This window comes from Pipra filicauda, unplaced genomic scaffold (assembly GCF_003945595.2).
Source record: "Pipra filicauda isolate LSUMZ 115617 unplaced genomic scaffold, ASM394559v2 scaffold38_size3968069_pilon, whole genome shotgun sequence".
NCBI classification, from domain to species: Eukaryota; Metazoa; Chordata; class Aves; order Passeriformes; family Pipridae; genus Pipra; species Pipra filicauda.
The window spans coordinates 2,201,806-2,225,042 of record NW_024104520.1 but is presented as its reverse complement, the minus strand read 5'-3'; the positions used below and the strand labels follow the sequence as shown (position 1 = coordinate 2,225,042).

The 23,237-nt window shown below is 35.2% G+C and overlaps 1 protein-coding gene across 1 annotated transcript in view; it reads right to left on the bottom strand.

Annotated features, from left to right (window-relative positions):
• ARAP2 (ArfGAP with RhoGAP domain, ankyrin repeat and PH domain 2) overlaps positions 1-23,237 on the bottom strand; it is a 116,745-nt gene that overhangs the window by 5,310 nt on the left and 88,198 nt on the right. The window contains exons 26-33 of the mRNA XM_027746787.2: positions 19,980-20,054; positions 18,888-19,005; positions 14,247-14,375; positions 9,953-10,092; positions 6,578-6,660; positions 5,097-5,132; positions 4,567-4,630; positions 302-433 (exon numbers count right to left, since the gene is read on the bottom strand). Coding sequence (XP_027602588.1) covers positions 302-433; positions 4,567-4,630; positions 5,097-5,132; positions 6,578-6,660; positions 9,953-10,092; positions 14,247-14,375; positions 18,888-19,005; positions 19,980-20,054 — 777 coding nt within the window. The remainder of the gene's footprint in view (positions 1-301; positions 434-4,566; positions 4,631-5,096; positions 5,133-6,577; positions 6,661-9,952; positions 10,093-14,246; positions 14,376-18,887; positions 19,006-19,979; positions 20,055-23,237) is intronic.

Sequence of the window (23,237 nt, the reverse complement as noted above, 5' to 3'; positions counted from 1 at the left end):
CGGATAAAAGTCTTATTTCTAATGAATAATCTTTGCTAATAAAAAAACCAAGCACAAATAATTTTAATCAAAACTGTTAATTTACTGAACAGCCAAAGAGGTGACACAAGTTTAAATTACAAGAGCTTGTTCACATTAAATTGTCCTAAATGTTCCTTTAATGACAAAACATTGACAGAGATATTGATAAAAGCACCTCCATTTTATATTTATCCAGCTCTAGGGAGTTTATTATTACTGGATTATTTACAATTACAGCATTGTAGTTAGATGTTATATACCAAGTTTAAACCCCACTTACTTCTGTATTCCCCCTGATTTTACAAGTGTTCTTCTCCTGATGAATAGGAATCAGTGGTAAGCCTCTGATCTTTGGACTTTTAGTTATGGACTGTTTTCTTGCTTTTCCAGCAGGTGGCCATATATCTGCATGCTGAAGAACAAAATGATTCCTTATTTTTGATGTTGGAATTTCATAAATACACAACATTCTTTGGTATGCAAAACTCTCTTGGAAAAAGCTATTACTGCACAACACCATGCCCTCCTCTTGTAGAAGAAAGAGGAAAACATTATGATGCTTAAAATTATTTTAATATTTTTTAAGTGCTGCACAATGCTGACTGAAAAGAAGCAAAATGTCTCTATACAATTCTCATGTGTCAAACATCTTCCCTCCCTAATATTATTCCAATATCTTCTAAAAATAGAAAATATCAAATGCAACATGCATATTGACCTGATTCACAATTTCAAAATCCACAAAAGCATACCTTCGGGAGTCCCAACAAAAGTTTCTGAAATAAGATAAAATTACCCCGATTTGCAAACAAGTGTTTCAAAATGTACAAGACCAAGTGCCAGGTCCTACACTTTGGCCACGATACAACTACCTGAAAGGCAACTAGTTATAGGATGAGAGGACATAGTTTTAAGCTGCACCAGGGGAGGTTTATGTTGGACATTTGGGGAATTTCTTCACAGAAAGGGTGACTAGACATTGGAATGGACTGCTCTGGGAGGTAGTGGAGTCACTGTCCCTGGAGGCGTGGACTGGACATGGTACTAGTTGACATGGTGGTGTTCAGTCATAGGTTGGACTTGATGATCTCAGGGGTCTTTTTGATTCTGTGAAAATTTATATTAACAATTTAGAAGAAAATAATTGCTTAACCTATAATAACAAGCATTATCCAAAACGAAATGGCTTGATATTCTGAATGCTCCAAACCCACAATCTACAAATATACAGATCTGCCTTCAATAGCAGTCTTTGCTTGAGCTCTACTGAAACAGGTCAGTTTTGGGAACATATGAGGTTTCCTTCTGAGTGAAAAAACAAGACTGTGAAGAGAAAGGAAATAAAAAAACATAAATCACTAAATGAGTATTTCAAGTTTGAGCACATGTACTCGAAGCTCACAGTCCTCTGGTGATGTTAATGGTAACCAGAAAAAGAGGTCTGAGGACAAGGTAGTATAAGAGTATCTTACTGAAAAATCTTCAACATGACATACTGTGAATCAAAGAGAATGTACAAGGGTATAGCTAAATTAGCACAACTCCAAAAGAAACTGGCAAGCCAGAACTGCAAATCCATGAAGTAAGTCTCTTCAAGACTGTATTTAAAAACACAGTTGTGGAGCTATGATCATACTTGCAGGTGGTCTGCAAGTAAAAATAGCATTACCAGTAAAAAGCCATCAGAAGTAGTGACTATTGACTTATGATGGTAGTCCAGAAATTGGAAGCCCCAATTCCCAATTCAGAAAAAGTATTTTATAGATTCACATCTTTATAGAGTAAAAAACTCTCACACATGGTGCTGACCAGGGTGATGTCAAAGCCTGTTGCTCCGCAGTGAGCATTAAGAACATTTTCTTCCAATGAAGCGAGAAGGTATTATCTGAAAGAGCAGCTCTTGCCAGCCAAAATCAGTTTACTTTGGATCAAGACACAAGACATAAATGCAATCCAGAAAGTGACTGAGAAACTTTAATTAGACTCTGAAGAAAATTGCCTCCCTTAATTCCCAGCAATCTTAAGGAAACTATCCCTGTCAATTAAGCAGCCTGATTTCCGTTTTGTGCCTGTAACATTTCTTAAAATAGATCTCTGGGAAAGTACATCAGAAATACTAGCAGCATATGAGGTCACCTAAAAAATTTATTTATTCATAGTTTTGACCCATCTGTTCAACAGCACCTCATGCTAGTATAACGTGCCTCTAGTTGATCAAAGGCAATAGAACTGGAAGAATACCACTGTCTATCCTTGTACCAATAAATTACTTCCAACTGTATGCTATGTATGCTCAAGTGATTTTGTACAGAACTATTACAGAATTCATGAATCAAGTTTCAACCATGCTTTTCAGGATGATTTTGCATGGAACTGAAAGAAATATTGCTCCTCCTTCAAACACTCACAGTATTTACCAGCTTGGAGTAGAATCTTTGGGTTAACTTGATCATCTGTATCAAAAGTACCCTTGTCACTAGATTACAGTGGGGTACCTACACTTTGCTATTTATATCCTCTGCATTTTTTATACTATAGGAATAATCATTATCAGAAAACAGGGAAAAAAAGAATAGTACTACTATCTTACTGATAATAATTACCAATAAAGTCTTACTCTGCTCAAGCACTGAGGAGCAGAGTAACATTGGTTTATGTCCCTCCTAATTGCAAGAGATCATTAAATGGCAATGTCTTAACACCTCAAAACCTATTTTACAGGATTTTTCAGTTTTTAATCTATGTTATTCCACTGATGAAGAAAAGATGTTGCCTGCAGTCCCTCTAACATACGTGTCCTCAAATAGTGATAGCACATATGGTAAAAAACAAGCTGTTTTCTCTAAAGACGGTCTCAACTTGAAAATTCTAACTAGGAATAACCTCAGATGACATCTACAGTTTTCTGATTTAGAAATGGGAAAATGTAATAATAATTGTCTGCTGCTGTCTGATACAAAATTTTTTAGAGATCTTATAGCAAGCTTTACCAGTATGAGCCACTGCATTCTCAAGATTTTCTCTGTAACTTAAAGCAGTAGATTGCAATAAAAACAATACAAAAAAACTGCATCATTAGCACACCATTTCTCATGTAGTTTATAGACTGACATTACTGATGTCCAGAATGCTGATAAAAAAATCAACAAATTCCACAAAAAGACCAAACCAAATCAAAAACCCCTTCCAATGTTGCTCATTAGTATGCTAATTCATTGCACTGTTCATTCATTGGAATAGTTTTTTAAAAAAAACATGAATTCATAGCAAATTTTCTTTTAATGTACATGAAATTATTAATTTATTTTTTGTTAGAAAAAATTATCCTGAACATTGAGCAGCAATTGTCAGTTTTTTATCTATATTGTCAAAGGAAGATTTTACATACCACAGTACCTGAGCAGAATCCTAACAAACTGCCCTTCTTGTTATTTTACATCAAAGGGACTTCAACAGTTACCAAGCTTGCATGAGTTATTTCTAAGTATCCTATATCAATAACCTCTGAGCCTATTTGTTGTGACACTGCTCATGTTATGCCCATGAGATGTATGCCAGAACTGGTGGCTGTTTCCATGGAAACTACAATAGTTACCTCAGTTATGGGAGCTGAATAAGACAAGAATTTGGAAGTCTTACTTTCAAGGCATGCATTGTACTTCTAGCACTACTATCTAAGAAGGTCAGATTCTGTTTTAGAAACCCTCTAAGAAGTACGTATTTCGACAGTCTTGCGCCCAGCCCACTTTATGCAACATGTAAAGCTCACAGGTTATTATAAATCTAGCAATGTTTATTCACAGTGATATTCTGCAAAGCTCCTTGAACATCATGGGAAAGACAAGAAAAATCTGACAGAGATACAACATCCTGTTAAAATCTTAAACTATGTTCCAGTCTCCTATCGGGTTGAATTCTTCCCATCTCTCTTACTTCCACTTATTCTATGTATATGTTAAACTCCATTTCCAAGAATGGGTTATATGGCACTCAAACATACACCCTCCTTACAATCTAGTAGCGAGCAAAAGAGTACTTCATGATAATGCCTACGCAACACAATGAATCGTCAGTGTTAACTAAGCTAACCTGGACATCAGAGAAATACAGCTATGCTGGCACAGCTCTTCAACAGGGCTACTTCACACCACTATGTTTTTAAACAGAACACTCCTCTTCCATGACTTTAGCAACCTCCAAACTAGTGAGCAGAGAAATAGCACTCAGGTGCTGTGGCACACAAACACACCCCTTAAGACAACGGACAGAATTTCACCCACAAGAAGTTTCCACAAAGGAAATTAATTTTCCTGCTTTAACCAGCTTCCATACAACACAGTGGGGTGGGGTAGTGATGCCAGAATCCAATATTCTTCTCGCTCTCGAAGCACTCAGTCTTCATAGACTAAGACCTACCTTTAGGCAGCTTTATTACATTAAGTATTCCAGAAACACTGGCATTGAACCTTATATAACACACACACATATTGTTTAATGGGATTTTCATAGCAGCAGTATGTTACATTTCTTTGATCAGATTAGTACCTGTGCAATAAAAATGCTGATCAACCACTCCATCTGCACATCTTGTCCATCACAACATATATACCTAGAACACAATAAATAATTAACAAGGAAAACAATGAAAATTCCTGTTGCAATTAAACATTAAATAGGCTTCTAAACTACTTCAAATAGTTCTTACCTTCATTCATGATGTCTATTATTAGCACTCCCGGAAAAAATAGGGTTTTATAAATAATTCAAATTATCACTTTACCCTAATTTGCCTGTGATTCATTTCAGGCATGTGCATAAGATTAAAATCTATCATTCTAACTTTACGACTATTGCTTGGTTTCTGGCCACAGAAGGAAGCCAGACACTTAATCCCAAAAGATGAACAAAACACATAAATTAAGAGAGTTTCTTTACTTAAAAAAATCATAGTAAAAAGTCAACATGCAAGCAAAATAATGTCCATTAATTTTCAAACACTCTTATTTTGCAATTGAATGTTTCAACAAATATTAGACAGTGAAGTTAAACCAATCATGTGTTTCATGTTTACCTACCACTGCTGCTTTTCAGAAAATACTGCAAGTCCCCAGCTGAAAGAAAATTTTCAAAAATCAGTTCCATAAACAGAGACATATTCTTCAAACTGCAGAGATTAATTACCTTTATACAGTGCTTTTAAGTTGAAAAAAATAACATTAAATTGAAAGGTTTAAATGTGTAGCACAAACCTAGAATGAATTGTGGGTTTGAGGATGGATTTTTCTCATTTTCTCACAGCACAGCTGATTCATAGGTAATGAACATTTTGTTCTGGACAAAGGGTTATAGTCAAGTCCTGCAGATGGTGGTTAACTACTTGCCTCTTTTTGGCTGTGGCTGTACTTTGTGAAAGGTGCTGGAAGTAAAACTGCCCAGCAGAGAGTCCACCATAGTATGGAAATCACAGAGGGAAGAGAGATGTGCTTGCACCATAAACCAAAGGAATCACATGAGTGTATGGACATTTAATAATTGCTAGGAAAACAAAAAGGGACTGGGTACACAATGAAGCCTCTGAGGTGAAACAAACACAGACAATTCTGGAGATCCAGAAGAGACTTGGCAAGTTCTGCTTTTTAAAGTAGAATAAAAATAAAACTGAAGGAAAAAACCACCTGCAAAGACTCATTTACATAATCTTTTTACTCCTAGTTTGGATTAATCTCCTACTCGTTCTGTGTTTAACTTAAAAAAAACACAAACAAAAAAACCCAAACCCAACAAAAAAAAAAAACAAAAAAACCACCAAAAACACAAAAACACAAACCACAAAAAACCCACCAACCTTTTCTTTAAAATGTCTAATCTTTGAAATTTATAGATGTTTTTGGGGTGTTTTGAATTGCCAACTTTAAAGGAAAAGTTCAAGCAGATCTGTTTAAAGGCTACAGCCAACCTAGACTCCCCCTGGGATAAGATCCTATGCGCATTATCTCAGTGACTAAAAGCTTTGACTGAACAAGAACTGGAAACACCTGAGAAAAACAGGTGTCATTTTTCACTGCTCTTTTCTAGAGACATAATCACTGTAAAGGGCACCGTAGTGTTCAGCTAGAAGAAACATCAAAATAACAAAGACCCTGAAAAAGGAAAATACTCTACTGAACAACAGGAACTGCCACTAAAGGCCATGAGTAGCTGGCTTTCTCTTCTCTCTTTTTCCTTGGTGCAAGGAAGGTGTGTCCATCAATGAAATTCAGGACACATATCACAAAACTAAGTGAGCTAGGAGCTAACATATCCACAAGAGATAATAAATGCACTTTAGATTACGAAAAGGGAATCAATAAAGTAATTTCCTAGCACAGAAGAGTTAACATGTAACATGAAAACAGAGAGGAACAGAACAAATAATATTATAGAGAATAATTTAATTCAGCATACTGCTATTGGCTTCTTGACTTTTCCTTGTTCCACAATGTTTTGTGCTCCCCTTTCTTGATGATACAAGTACCTTGCTACACAGTTTTTGACATATTTTCTTTTCTGTTCTTACTTTGTTGGTGGCTTCATTTTCTTTTTTACTCCAAGATACAGCTTCAGGGAATTGACAGGCAACACTTTTTCAGGTTTGCTAGCCTGCAAGTAAAATAAGATCCTAATTATTTTATCAGGAACGTGCAAAAGAAAATGCCACATGACTGACTGCCGCATGGTTAGGCTTCTTTCATGGACTGCACCCCTCTTTTCTAGTAGATCATTACAATTTTTTTGTCTCTTTCTTTTCCACTAAAAAACTGTACCAATCACCATTACTGGAAGCAGACTGATTAGGAACGTAAGGTTCCCATGAAATCACAAAACTTTAACACAGTTAGAATAATGAAGATGTGGTGCTATTTAAAAAAAAAAATGGAGTGCTGTAATATACGAACACAAGCTCTTTGAGAGAGACAGGGAAAATGAGAGGTGGGGTTGCCCTCTGTTAAAGGAGTTCTTCTATGGGATGGATAATACTACAATGAGAATTTGCTTCAGATCATAGAATCATAGAATGGTTTGGGTTTGAAGGGACTTTAAAGATCATCTAGTTCCAATTCCTCTGCCATGAAAAGGAACACTTTTCACTAGACCAGGTTGCTCAGAGCTTCATCCAATCTGGCATGGAACACTTACAGAGATGGGGCATCCACAACTTCTCTGGGCAACCTGTTCCAGTGCCTCACCAGTCTCACGGTAAAGAACTTCTTCCTAATATCCAGTCTAAACCTACTCTCTTTCAGTTTGAAGCCATTCCCCCTTGTCCTGTCACTACATGCTCTTGTAAAACGTCTTCTCCGTCTTTCTTGTGGGCTCCCTTCAAGTACTGGAAGGCCACAATTAGGTCACTCCTAAGCCATCTCTTTTCCAGGATGAAGAAACCCACTTCTTTCAGTCTTTCCTCATAGGAGAGATGCTCCATCCCTCTAATTAACTTGGTGACCTTCCTTTGGACTCGCTCCAACAGGCCTTCCTGTGCTGGGGACCCCAGAGCTGGATGCAGCACTCCAGGTGGGGTTCCACCAGAGCGGAGTAGAGTCATAATCATCTTGCTCACCCTGCTGGCCACACTTCTTTTGACGCAGCCCAGGATACAACTGGCTTTCTGAGCTGCAAGTGCAGCTGGGTCATGTCCACCAGCACCCTCAAGACCTTCTCAGTAGGGCTGCTCTCGATCTGTTCATCCCCCAGCCTGTATTGAGACCGAGGGTTGCCCTGACTCAGGTGCAGCACCTCACACTTGATCTTCATTCTCAGAGTTTTTCAAGACTTAACTGAATCAACCCCAGGTTCTGACCTCAGTTACTACCCCTGCTGTGTACAGGAAGTTGGACTAGAGATCTCCCAAGGTTCATTCTTTCCTTGTTCCTTCTTGAACAAACTACATTTAGCCAACATTCAACAGACATACACCCACACTGAGTATGAGAACTAAACGTGCCTGGAAGATGAAGTGCTGAAAGCAAACAATAAAGTTCTCATGTACACTATTCTACTACAGAGCACAACTAGTATCTAACACAACAGCATCCCTTTAGTACTTTAACGTTAAGTGTTTTAGCTTTCAATTTAGGAAAAAAACCCATCAAGCAGCTTAATAAATCTTATAATCCCAGTACATAAAGCTACTCCATAGTGTTTACTGTCCGTGGATTCTCAATTTCTACCTCTGCAGCTTTCAATCTCTGACACTCCAGTGTGGGGGAAAAGAGACAAATCTGAGATGGCATAAACACTTAAGAAAACAAAACAAACAAAAAAACCACACAACAGTTTTATAGCTGGTATTGTTGTGTAACTTCCTGCTCAAAAGAAGGGTACTGCCAGGATGAAAAGCATCCCTGCAAAATATACTATTTAGTTAAACAGCTATATACTTCTCACAAAAATGTACCTCAAGGAAGCCATTTGTCTGTCTGTCAGCTTATCTCTTAACAACAGAACATTAGAGGTGTAAATTATTTCAGTCACTTCATAGACTACAGTAACTTAACATACAGTGTTCATGGAAACTTTTCACTTTTTTGATAATTGCTCTTGAACAAGGGAAACACTTAACAGAATGTATCTCCACCTGCATATACAAACCTAAATTGCTGTTAATGAGGATTTATAAATTAATTAATACATGCAACTTTCCTACTATTAATTTCTAAATATGACTAAAATTAAACCAAGATTATTAGTGGTAGATGAACATCTCTCAAAAGAAAATAAAACAAGTTGATATACACTATTTGATCAGAATGGTATTTCCATCTGCTTTTTTTAAAAAACAAAGGTGAAGCCATTTATAAGTAACACTGTTCAAAACTCCACCTGAGCTAGGAAATTCAATGTTTTATAAATCAGAATGGCTTAAAAAAGGAGATTATAAAGTAGTACAATAATCCTATCATAAAACCTTTCCAGGATGCTAATTATAGGTATATTAATTTATTCTCACATATGTGCCAGTTTGAATTTTACCATTAAATTATGAGACAAAATTTTTGACATTCTGGGGACATTCTAATAAAGATTATATCCAAAGCATTACAATAAGACAGAGTACATCAGCTTACCTTAGCAAGGGATATGTCTTAAAAAAAGTACTTTATGAAGGTCAGCAAGTATACATCTATATTTGCTGGATGGGAAGAACCAGCAGTCAGCAAAAATAAAAGCACTTGAAACTTGTAAGAGTTTTTTTTTTAAACCAGAAATTATCAAAACCAAAATGAAAACATAGTTCACGATGAATATTATTTACTTTATACTTTAATACCACAACAAAAATCACAGTTTAAAGAAAACTTCCATGAAATATTTAAAACTGAACCCATCGTGCTATTAAGTATGATTAAGTTTGCTTCTGCAGAATTCTGAGGTATATCTAATCATCAATACTAGTTTTTAGATGACTGAGAATAAATCTGAAACTCGTTGGGAAGCAGGGAAAGATTCTGTTAGTGTATTCAGAGTTTTTCTTTCCTATAATTTCTTCTGTCATGAGACTTATGGGTACAAGAACCCTGTTGCTTGTAATTTTTAAAGGCTCTGTGTGAAATACCAAGAAAAAAATGGCACGCAGCTCATTTAAGTTCCATTTTACTTCTACTACTGCTTCTACAGTAGGTTTTCAAAAAACTTAGTGACAGCACAAACTATAGGTATTCCTAAACATTGTTTTATTTTTAATTTTTAAAATTTATAGCAACGCATAACCACAAAAGCAAATGACAAACTCACACAAACTCCTTTTACTAATGCACTTGTGAAACAGCAAGACAAAAATCTAATACTTCAACCCCAGACTCTAGAAGTTGCCATTTAATGAGTAATGTTGATCATACAAATAAGAAAGCTAAGTGAGTACTTCAGAATTTGGTGGAGAGTTTGTCTGTTGTACCTTCATATCCTTATAAAGAAGCAAATTTCCTTCCCGTAACACAAAATAACGGTCTTGAAACTTGTTTCCAGACAGCAGTTTTGGTGGTTCTTCTTTGTACTTCAAATTGCCTGCTTTCACACTACCCTTCTCATTTTTCTCTACCAAGAAAAAAAAAAAAAAGTATTTTGTTAGATGTTACAACAGTGGAAGCTGTACCAATTGCATGTTAGTGTTTGCAACTATCTGTATTTTATTATTCATGGTTTTTGCTCTTCTTTTAAAGAACCTGTTGACAGTTATTCCACGCATGTTTATTGAGGAAGCTTCACAAGATTTTAACAGTGAAAAACATTAATGTATTAGATGCACAGTTGTGCATGCACAAAAAGTACACGAGTGATATTCAGTCTTAAACATCCAAACATCCAATTATGCAAACACACTCCAAAGTGTATCTAAGAAACCTAGTTAGATTGTATTTCAAAACTCAGAGTCAGATTCTACTGTCATCTGCACAGTGCAGAGAGACTTTGGGACTACTTGGAAAAGTTTTTCTCAATCTCATCTTTCATACTGCCTGAAAACCAGTTGTTTAAAAAGTGGGAATTAAATTATTCCGCCTAATTGTTTGCAAAAAGAAGATAACTAAAATTTGTGACTCTGATTTTACTTCTGCTTTATATCTTAGTAAAATCTGGAGTCATTAAAAACATTTAAATAGATAACAGAATTACAAAGATAATAAACTTCTACGATTTTGTCAAATAAAATCAACTACACTCTCATTAGCATGCATGCCATGAAAGGAAAAATCCCAAAAGAAAATTTCCAAGTATTTTCGTTAGAATTTAAGATCAAATCTAAAGCCAGAATTGATATATTTCAACAATTAAAATCAGAAGTTACTTAGATTTCCTCATTTATTAAGTGAAAATATACATGCACAGCTAAAAGAAAGCACTAATGTATTCCCTCTTTGCCAATAAGAATATTTATTTTATTTTCAGAACAGAATATGAATCCTCTTCCACACAATCACAAGGTTTTTTCTTTTATTTTTTTTTAAACCATACCAAATGAGAGGAGCAGGATACTTCCACGTTTGTACCAAATCGGAAGATTTTAAATTTCTGCACACAGCTCTCAACATGACAAAAACTCATTCTAAACCTCACAGCACTCCCACCATAGCCAATCTATCAAATGCTTGATACTTACAAAGATCTTACAAAATAAATCTAAAATAATCAGAATATGTCCTGATCGGAATGTATTTTTCAGATACAAACTTTACAAAACATGATAAACTTGCTAGAACTTTGAAACTACTAGGAACTAGATGCACTTCATCCATGCAGGATTGATCCACCTATGGTTCAGAAGCTTGCATTTCAAAGAATATCTCTGAATAATAGTCCCTGTTCTCAGAAATCAATACTTCCCACTCAAATTATACAACTCTTTACTGGTAAAATTTCAAGAACTTATATACACACACTTTATAGTGAATCTATTGTCTCATATTTTTCTAACAAATAAAACTTTAATGTTAGAAATTTTCAGGTAAGGAGAAGAAAAAGGGCCTTGAAACAGAATGAAGCTGTACTGAGTATCTCTTATACCAAAACATAATACATATCTTGTCCTGCTGAAGAGCACTTGAAAGAGTGCTCCTGCAACAAGCATGAAAATCTATGGAACAAATTGTCAAGAAAGAGTACCTAAAGATCTGGAAGAAAGTGGAAAACTCACCACAAATTTACTGAAACATATCAGTACAAATAAACTAACACCTTTTTCATGGAAAAGGGAAATTGATTTCTAGACAAGAGAAAATATACATCTAGACCCCAATGCAATGTTTGATATTGCACAACAGGAGAAATTAGTTTAAAATGGACAAGATGAGAATAAGCATAACATTTATGGAAAAGGAGAATGTACTATGTATAAGGACTGTGGGAAAAGTTGCACTGACAGGGAAGACAGTGATAAGTTGCCAAGATGAAATGAGGCTAATAGAGTTGTTCCTTTAGGCTCACTACTGAACCAACATTATTTCGAACACCACTCAAGTCTCTGGAAGAAAAAGGAGAAAAGTGCTGATGACACAAAGCTCTGAGGTAACATTAATTAAAAAAAAAGTCAGGAGTATCATAATTTAGTCTTTAAGATTATAATATAAATCAGGTAACCAAGGGAAATTCATGAAATTAATTATAAACATAACATGATCACAGTCCTATTAATTTTACTTCAAATGAAGAGGACATTCATCCATCCAGTTGTCCACTTGTATGCACTTAATCCACTGTTAAAAAACATACTTTGGGTAGTAGTGGTTGAACATCTGGCCTGAGCTCTATTACTCAGTGAAGAGGAATTATCTGTCTTCTGTAAAAGACAGAAAAGACTAAGGTCTCCCCTTCAAGCCAGCAGTTATTTCCTGTACATTTTGAGATGGAGAGCCACAGCATAACCAAGTGCCTCCTACTCTAAAAACTGGGACTATCCCTTCCCCAGTGATCTCATTCTGTGTATTTTCTCACTCTGACACTATCCAGTGATGCAAGAATAACATTTATCTAAAAAGCCCTTATCTTTTTGTCCTGAAATAGCTGCTTTCTTGTTTTAACAGTGTGTACGTACAAAAAAATTGGAAATAGAAACAATTAATGCATTGATTCCTGCAAATAAAAAACGTGGATGAATGGGGCAGACTTTCTCTGCATCTGTGCCTACACTTCATATACATACACTGTTTTGCTCAAGCTAGTGAAGTCGCTCCTAAGTATTGCTAATTTTTCAGAGTAACTTCACAAGCTAAAAGTGTACTCGAAAACTCTACAGAGAACTGAGTTTATTTTTAACATTATTATAACACAATCCAGTTAGAAAAAGTAATGTTTCAGAAATTAAGCACCTTCAACATGTAAAAGTTCCTTAAAATGGCAATTCCACTCTCAAGAAAAGATTTTGTAACACACGAGATTATTCTGCCATGTGGAGTTTGCAGACATTGATGTTGTAAGTCTGCAATATGGCAGAGACTTGCCTTTTCAAACCACTAAGAAAACCAGTATAACTTATTAAATAAGGTTTTAATTATTTTAAAGCAAATGGAAAAATCAATAAATATAATAAGTCAAAAGAGAGTGTGTCTAGACTAAGATCAAACTGAATTGAACTGATGCAAACAATTACTGTGATGGGTTGCGATAACAAATGGAAGTAAAATTTGGAGGCAGGAAGGAGTGCAAACGGCAGATCTCCCCTTTAACTAGTACTACATTTTCTAAATTGACACTGGTCTAATTCTTACGTGTTTCTCAGAGCAGTGATTCACACAGTCCTTATGATCCCTTTTCTGATTATACCTCAACACTTAGTGTGGTGATGGGAGTTCATATATCAAGCTTTTAATGAACTAGGCCATTTCTCTCCGTTCAGGATCTGCTATTACACATTTAGAGACAGTGAAATTTGAACATAAAAATCATAATTAGCACACTTGTTCAGGTTCATTCATATTTGTAAAATATGCTTTTACAGGAACAAAGCATGATGAGAGAAGGCTATTACTTTCAGAAGAATAAGCATAATAGCATAACAAGATACACAGATTGAAAGATTAATACATCTGTGTGCAAGAAAGAGAGGAAAAGATTACATATTTGAATAAGCCATTAGATAAAATAAGATGGGCATTAAACCAGGCATCATATGTCACCATCACACATTTTACAGTGACAGCATACATACAGGATTTCAGCTGCTTGAAAATAGGATAGTGATTTTTGGACATCTAAACTTCCACTTCCCTCAAAGCAGATACTACATACTTAACAGGAAACTTAAATTCAGGTATTATTTGGGGGAAAAAAAAAAGACTGGGGAAGCTTGTAAATCATATTTTTCCACTATATATTTGACCTATATTTCCTCTCAAGTGTCAGATCCTTTTAAAAGGCCACGTACTCTCCAAGTCATTCAGTTGCTTGAGTACGTAATTCAAATGAGTATGTCACCTGGGACAGGCCAACCCTGGATGTACGTAGAGACCGGGGAATGAGATGCTGGAAAGTAGGGCCACAGAAAAGGGACCTGGGGGTCCTGGACAAGTTGAATATGAGTCAGCCATGCCCTGGCAGCCAGGAGGGACAACCGTGTCCTGGGGGGCATCAGGCAAAGCATCACCAGTTGGTTGAGGAAGGTGATTGTCCTGCTCCGCTCTGCACTGGTGTGGCCTCTCCTTGAATATTGTGTGCAGTTGTGGGCACCACAATATAAGAATATAAACGAAGTTACGTACCACTGTAGCGGTTCATCATGTCTGCTGTTAGAAATCTTTTTATGATCAGATATGCAGTGCCAGGCTCCGGTAGTGAACTCCAGTGAAGAACTTGTTCTAGTACATTCTCTGTATAATGCAGAGGACGTTCTGAAAAATGCCAGAAAAACAAAACACAAAAATCCAAAATTAAAATAAAAGACAAAACCCATCAAGATTGGAGGCCCTTACAAGTTACATATGCCTGGTACATAACACTGCCTCATTGACTTTGAGTTATAGAAGAACAATGCTTTCAAAGTAAGACAAGTAAGGACTTAATTGACTTTCTGAAGCAATATCTTTGCTGGCAGGATCTGCACTGGTAATGAATATAAAATTAAACAAATAGTAGCAAATATATAATCCAAATATCCAAATGTTCAGTGACTCTTGTATTTAGTTATACTTTTTAATGTAAATACACTAAAGCACTGCTTTCAAACTAAATACAAAAGTTAGGAACTATCACAGGGCATAGCTAAGTATGTTCAAACAGAACTGAGCCCTGCAGCAATACCGTGCCTCATTGGCCTAGGTTCAACACAAAAATGAAACATCTTAGCTACCAATTCTATAAAATCAAAGAACCAAAGAATTTGGAGCAATCACAGAGAAACAAAACCCTCAACTGGTATGGATTATACTGTCTGTTAATTATCAAAGCAGACTGAAACAGACTCCTGGTTTCATTACATTCCTTTTACTAGAAGGGAGAAGCATGTAGTCTTCCTGGGTCTTCTCCCTCTTGCTGTAGTCAGGGAATTTCCAAACTTGCACCTTTATATTTCAACCTCTTACAAAAAGTACAAGATTAATATAGCAATAGGCATGACTAGACCATATGTGTGCACTTCAAAACTTCAGATGTTCAGACATGTATTTGTTGATAGGTACCATCCATCCTAAAAGAGAAACTCTGAGATCCTAGCACAGAACAGAAAAACTTCAGTGGTAAGAAAATCCAGCCAGTACTCCATACATATCCCAGTTCATATACCACATGAAAGTAGAGAAGATCTTGCAGTAGTCACTAAATGTTCATTACCAGATCCAGCAGAAATCTGAGTGTGACGTGTATTGCAACACAATCTGAGGCAACACTTCATGTAGATGGGGAAAGATTGCACTTTACCCCTCTAATTAATCCTTCCTATACATAATCACATTCCTGAAGGCTTTTACCTGCTCAGCAGCAAGCATCTACTGTAATTTAAGAAAACAAAAAAGCCTTAACAATGGCTTTGTGGGCTACAACTTAGAGCAGTGGGTTCAAATGTCATTTTATTTCCAAAGAGAGATTTGCATACCAATTTGTGTTGGTCTGGCCTTGAGAAGAGCTGGGTACAGCTCCTGAAAAGTCAGACCTGTGTGACGCTCATGTTAGGTCACACAGTCTAGCCCAGTGTCCCTTGAGTACTGAAAAGTATACTGCCATAATCTCATTTTTCATTTCTGCTACGGTAGATGAATATGAAATATCAACAGCTGCTTTGGGACTGTCCAGCACTACACTCTAGCAGAATATATCTTCCTGAACACCTGAACACTAGTGCTAGAAAGCAACAGCCACAAATAACACACTTAAGTGACAGAAAAAACTACTGCTATTTTGGGATGCAAAAAAACCTACCCTACCTGCAGACTTGTGATACCACCTATATAAAGATTTTATTATTCTGACATGACACCAAAGCAGTCTAACAAAAATACCATTCTGTAGACAGCAGCTCAAACCCTATTTTATAACACCAATTTTTCTAGCCCTTTTGTTTTAAATGATCAAACTTCTAAAATTTTCTTTGGATTTTTGGGAAACTGTGAATGCTGACGTGATAAAGCGAAAACAACTTGATGCCTTTGTACAAGAGAGAAAACCCACTTTAAGGAGAACTTTGCAAATCAAATGCAGGAGACTGGTAAATCATTACATCTTCCTAGAACACCAGCTCTCCCACAGTAAACACCTACTGTTTTATTTATAGTTATATTTAAGACCATCTGTCATCATAGATTACACGGCACATAAATCATCATGCTGAAAACCATTACCTATTTTACTGGTAACACACCTCATTTACAAACTATTCATCAATCACCTATTAAAAAATATGCACCCTATTTTGTAAAAGCATATGGTATTGAATATTCTGCATTAAGTTAGATAAAATCATCAATTATTGCAGCTTTTCTATATGCAAATAAATTAGTTAATTTTTAATATTGCAGTTTTAGTATTTTGAACAGCAAGCAGTCAACACATACATCCAATTACCCTTTCTTTCACTTAGGCCATCATATGCTGGTAAATATCTGGAACTAGTCATTTTCACCTTAAACAACATTAACTATCAGTAGAAAATTACTTTCTAGAAAATATAATTCCAATTTTCTTGCCTTCTTGTTTTCAGGACAGTGTATCTTAAAAAGTAAATAAGTCTTATGAAATTTCAGGATTGAGTGCAACAAACGGAATACTACCACACACTGGACAGGTACCAGACCACGCAGGAACAAAAGCAGACAAATATTTTTTATCAGAAAGGTACTGTGATTATTTGTATATGTTTGAAACAAATATGTAACCTTTGTTTCTGTCATTGCATATCAGAATTTCAACTCTCTTGTAAATGCCTCAGGTTACGTAATATTCAATAGTGTTTGTTAAATGACACTAGTAGAATCAACTTGCAGCAGCAAAGACTCAAACAGTCTTTTAGTTCTTTAGTGTCACATTTGGACCAAAGACTGCATAGAACTACTTTTCTCTGTGTTCCAGCCCTTTGAAAACCCGCTAGATTCAGCCATAGCACCACAGTATCGATGAGTGTCTCTTACTACAGGCATTATTTTTATTTTTAAACAATAATTTGCTTGTTCTGATGCATTGATTCTTCCAGAAATGGATCCACGAAGAAGACATTTCTTCAACACTGTCTCTGTGACTGACAGATGATGAATTAGGACTTACTTTAGTTTTCTTTTTGCTCGGTTGTTTTGGGTTTAAAACACTCGTGTGCCATTTCTAATTTGTGTTTGAAACTTGTTTCAGTAGTAAACACTCTAATCCCTGGCCTGTATTTATTGTCCTATGTAGTGCCTTTGTGTCTCACTCTGAGTTTCATTTTGCCATTCGTCCATAGTCATTAGCTCAGACAACATTTCTATCCCACACTTAAGTATTAGTTGTTGCACTGAAATACCTCAAGAAGCTGTTGCAGGGTCTATCTTTTTACTTACTTTTATGTTCCCTTGGCAATATCTAGTTTAGTTTTCATTTGCCTGTGTTATATATCAAGTTTAAGAAAATAAAATTCCCTCTTCAATTTTTTCCAGTGCTAAGAGAAAAGAAATAGGATTTCTAGTGTACTTGTAGGAATTATCAGGACTCTTCTAAGGATAACAGATGCTAGCATTCTTAGTCAGTTGTCACCCACATTCATGAATCTGGAAATTAACTCTACATTACAACCCTATACAGCATCACCAACAGACTGCAAGACGTGAAGGGTTCAGGACCACTTATTTTAAGTTAAAAAAGAGAATACACTTCCATTCTAGTTATTGATACTGCCAAGGTCAAGACTGAGTATATAAGTAATTATATACTTACATAGTATAAAAGAGATTATTGTAAGCACATCTGAAAATCAAGTACAACAAAACTATTCAAACAATATTGGAACATTTAGTAAACTTACTTTTTTCCAATTCCTTATACTTTTTTTTCCTTAACTTGAAAATAGGTATCTTCACTACAGAAATAAACTAGTCCACAGTCTCCTTCTGTACCATAACAGTAAGAACAGCAACTGACTATGAAATGCAAATAAACGTTGCATATTTCTGTCCCCATGTATTCCAAAAATCAGATTACATTAGTGAGTATTCATCAAAATACAATGTTTTAGTTACAAAAATTCCTATTACTCTACATTATTTTAAATATCTCTAATAATAAAATGCCCCAGTATGTTATACATGCTCCAGCATGTATAAAGCACTCCCAATGTTAAAATCTCTTTACACTTCATTAATATTGTGACCATGTGACATTTGCTTTTGTTGGGAGCAGAATCATATTTCAAATAATTTTTTCAAGAATCTGTTAGATACATCCTAATGCCACTTGCCATAAACACAGGATTACACACTTTATGCCTCCTTTTTCATCTACATACATAAAATAATTGACTAAATAATGTAAAAAAGATTCTTTCTCCTAAGTATTACATGTATGTTCTCATTTCATTTTTTGAAAAGCATTATTCCTTATAAAATCAAGTGCTGACATTCTCATGAAAATAAGTTTCTTCTTTAAGACTTATTAGTAAGACCTACTTTTCTATAGCTGATGATTAATGAACTGCAAAGCACTGTAATATAAAGAACATCTTTTCAACCCCCAATTTATAAGCAATTTACAACAATTCATCACATTACTTCTGGCAAAGTGTAGAAAGAAATCATGCAGACACCACAGCCACCAGATGTAAAACACTGGCATGAAGGCTAATATTTTTTTACCATAAAGTCTTTAACTAAGCTTTTGATGATGTTAAGTATTGAAAAATTAAAATAACAAAAGCTGATTAAACTTGCATAAATTTTAATGTCACCAACCAAGTTCTCCATTTTCAAGTACTTCAAAAGCAGCCCAGATATCATCTTTGTTGGGAATAATGTTTTTGATTCCTAAAACATCATTAGTTAATTCCTCTGCTTCCATCAAAGGTGATACCTGTAATACAAAATGACTGAGTTTATATCTCAATTACTGATTTCTGATTCATTCTTTCAAAATGTTCCTCCCTGCAACTGCATTAAGCAAAACAAAAAAAAAGAGCAGTAGTAGATATATATGTTGGAAATTCATAAATCATTCATCAGACTCCAACATGCTTTCCTTTGTTCCATGAGATTGAAGTTAGTAACTTGAAATTCCCTTTCTCTACCATTGAAAAATTTGGAAAAAAATAAAGCCTTAGTATGTTTTCTTGGGTGTGGGAAGGTAAATATTACAGCAGCACCATTTTTTTTTTATCTTAGCAATGCATATTCCCATTTTTATTCAATTTTAAAAAGCATGTGCATATGTGTACCTATGTATACCACATACCCCACATATATACAAGCACAAGTGTTTGAGAGTTATATGCTGAACAGAACCAAAACAAAACAAAGTCAGAGAGGTGTAACAAAAAATCATAGAGCACTATTATGTGGAGATGAGAGTATTTAAAATACACTATCCAATAGAGGCTGAAAAATCTCAATTATTGTTAGTAACAAGCTTTGGTTTCTTAACGCTCAAGGCATGCAGAAATGTAAAGCCACAGGCAAAAAGAAAAATCAGGAGGAACATCATTTAAATGGTCTATACTATTAAATAAAACCAACATTCATTGAGTACTTGTTAATGTTCTTGTGTGTTGCACCCATAGAGTTGCAGCAATTTATACCACCGTATACTACAGTAAAATAAAAGGACATCTACCCTTTAAAACTGTATCATAATATTTTCCTTAAAAATGCAAAAATGCATAACCATCAGTCTTTACATAATTTAGGCGACATAGCAAGGTCTAAAATAGTGATAAACATAAATGCACACGTTCTTGTGCAATTATATAAAAAAGATGTATTAAAATGAATTGATACACTTCATGAGAAAGTGCCTCCAAAAAAATCACTGTATCATTTTCATACACTAACCCTGATGATAATACTACAGTCTGGTTCCTTTCTTTCCACGTAAACTTCAATAAGCAAATCTCCAGCCTGGGAAACCTAAAACAAAGTAATTAAAAAGAAAATTAGACTGTCTTAAAAGCTTTAGAAATATTCTTTTAAATAGGGAAAGTACAATTATTATCTAGTAGATGTGCTAGAACCTAATGAAGTCAAACTCTTTTTCCACCCACTTATCTACAACAGTAGTACAAATGTTGACTACAATGGGAAATCCTGCACTATATTCACTTTTATTTGAATAGTGTAAGGAAAAAAATACCTCTTCACAGATTCAGGAGGAAAATCCTAACCCTGACTAAATCCAACAGAACTACATCAAACAAAATGAGCACACTTTACAAATATACATTCAAGTAAGAACAGGAAAACTAAGGGAGACATGAAGTAAGTGGAAATTTTAGATTTATATTTAAGACTTCAAAGTCTAAGACATAAGTGTACCTTAGTATCTTAAACTGACAGAACCATAACTCTTATTTAGAGGTTACTCAAGCTCGCTTCAGAACCAAAACAGATGATTACAATTTAAAACCATGAAAAAAGGACTGTAACCCTAAACTGACTTAGTTATGAATGAGAGGAAAAATTACAAATAACAGAATATTTCAGCCATATACCCATGTGTACATATTCAGAAAATCTAAATTCATTACTACTACATTTATGATGCTTAATCACAATGAAAACTTGTCATTTTGTAATTAAAGAAGGAATCAAAACAAATGTTCTTGATATAAACCTCTGTCAAATTTGTTGGAGAGATATCTAAACTATACGTACAATGTTAATGTGGAACAATAAGATAAAGCAAAATGTATGACATAATTGTACCCTTTAATTAATAAGCCAATATAAAGAATTAAAAATCCAATTAACACTAAGAATAACAATTTGTGTTTTTATTTTGAGAAAAGTATTGATAGTGATGCTACATATCTATATATTACTACAAAGAGAGGAAGAGGTTAAAAAAGTACAGAGAAACATACATTTATATAAGAAGTCAAGCCTTGTGATACATTTTGACTAATTTACAGAAGCTAAAGCTACATTTTTATAGAAAAATAAATGGTAGTGCTGAATTTTAAATGAGATTAACATTCTGAAAAACAGTAGCTTCTAAGTTAGTTTAGCCTCTGAGAATAGAAAACTAATGGAAACATTTGTGATGAAAAACATTACAAAGCTACTTTGAAGAAAGCTGCTTAATTATAGTGGCACAGACTCAGAAAAGCTCATTTAGTTGTAAAATTTGCTTTTCAGATGATATTACAGAAAAAGATTGGAAATAAGAATGAAGCTGACACATGATTTCCACTGGGCTCATGTACACAACCGTATGGAGGGAAAATGTGATGTAAATTACAGCAACATCTGGCATAAGTATATGGTGGACAGAGAATAAAGAGTGGCTAATGAAGTGCCACCTAGAACAGAACTTCAGTGACATTTCAGACATGTGAACTTCCAGTCCTTCAGCAGAAATTCCGTACAGTTTTTCTTCTCTGAACACTCTGCATCACCAGAGATAATACTACTGTGGCAACCTGTATATTCCAATGTAATAAATACACACATCACTGATTTTTCCACAAAAATGCACACATTTTGAATGCAATAATGTCAGATTATCAGTTGTTAAATGTAAAGAATTCTTACAATTCTAAATTGTAGCTGCTTGAGGTCTAAGTTGCCAAATACCCATTATGCTTACATGATTACAATGATGCTGTTATGTCACTCGGTTGCATCATGTCATCAGTTTTATCAGTAATTGGAAACCTGCAGAAAACTGCTGCAGTAAACTGATGAGACTGGTTGAGCAAGAACATGTGCTGAGCCACCCTATCTCAAGCCACCTGGCTTGAGTACAACTTAACAACAGCACGGTGTCTGAGGTGAAGCAGATGCCTCGCAGCCCAATGCCTCAGTGAAGCACAGATGAGCACTCACACCTCTGTATGGAGATGTTAGCCTCACTCCCCTTTAACCATGCATAGCTGGATAAACTTGGTCCTTTAAGGAGGAGATGATGTGTGGTTTTAACATGCTGCAGGCAAAGGTCAGATGGCCTTTACTGCTGCCTCAGCTGTGTGGAGGACGAAGTGATCGTGAAGTGTCATGGTTCTCTTCTGCCTTTGATTCAAGCACGGGTCTTAGCCTGACCAAAGGTAACCAAAACCTTCATTATGTCTTATTTACATATGAAAAAATACACCCACCAACATGAAAATGAGAAAGTGGTTGCCCTGACATCCATGATGGCAGCAACAAATAACAAGTAATTTTACTATAGTCCCATGTCCATTTCTAAAAATACAAATTTGATATCTGGAACCCTCTGTTTTAGAGGACAAGATCACAACCCCTCTTCAGGGACAAGTCAACAAGTTTGCTCCTCTCTCCTCCCCAAAGCAGGGATGCCCCTTTGGTAAGATCTGTGCCTCCAACTATTTTGGAGCATACCTGGGTGGCTCTAAGCTTAAATAATGGTAAAGTTAAGTTTAGTGAAAAGCTGAATTTGTTAATTTACCTTAAATTGCTAAGTTAGCTTAGTTAGTCAGTTGCTAGCTTTAGTATATTTAGTGCTGATGCAGTAAGTGCATTTAACAGCAATTTCAAACCTGTATTTCTGTTGCTTCAGTAAACCACAAAATTCATGAATCTGTAATCATGAAAGTTCCAAGCCTGGTAAAATGTAAAGTGTATCCATCTCTAAAATCTAGTCTTCTGAAATTATGATTAATATGCACTATATACTCATGTCAGAAGTTATAATTGTAAAATATAACAATGATGAAGGTCAATCTTTTTCAAAAGCAGTTCATGTTAGTCCAGGTCTGACTCTAACATATTCCCTCAGCAAAACCTACTGACAACACCATGCATATTTAGAGAAATGTAGAATTCTTCTAGAGAAACAGTTATACATAAAATCTCTAAACAACCTTCTAACCACATAGCAGAATCAGTGGGCTTCAGGCAGTGAAAACTTTGAAATAATATGAAGCACTTCCTTCTGCACTGAAGAGGTACTAGGCATTAGACATTGATGCATTTCATATGTGCATATGAAGTTTCAGGAAAATGTGCTTTTAAATGAAACACTAGTTACATTAATTGTCTGCTACAAAAAAACCCAAAAAAACCCAAAAACCATAAAATCAAAACCAAACCAACCAAACAAAACCAACTAAACAAAACAAAACCAACCAAACA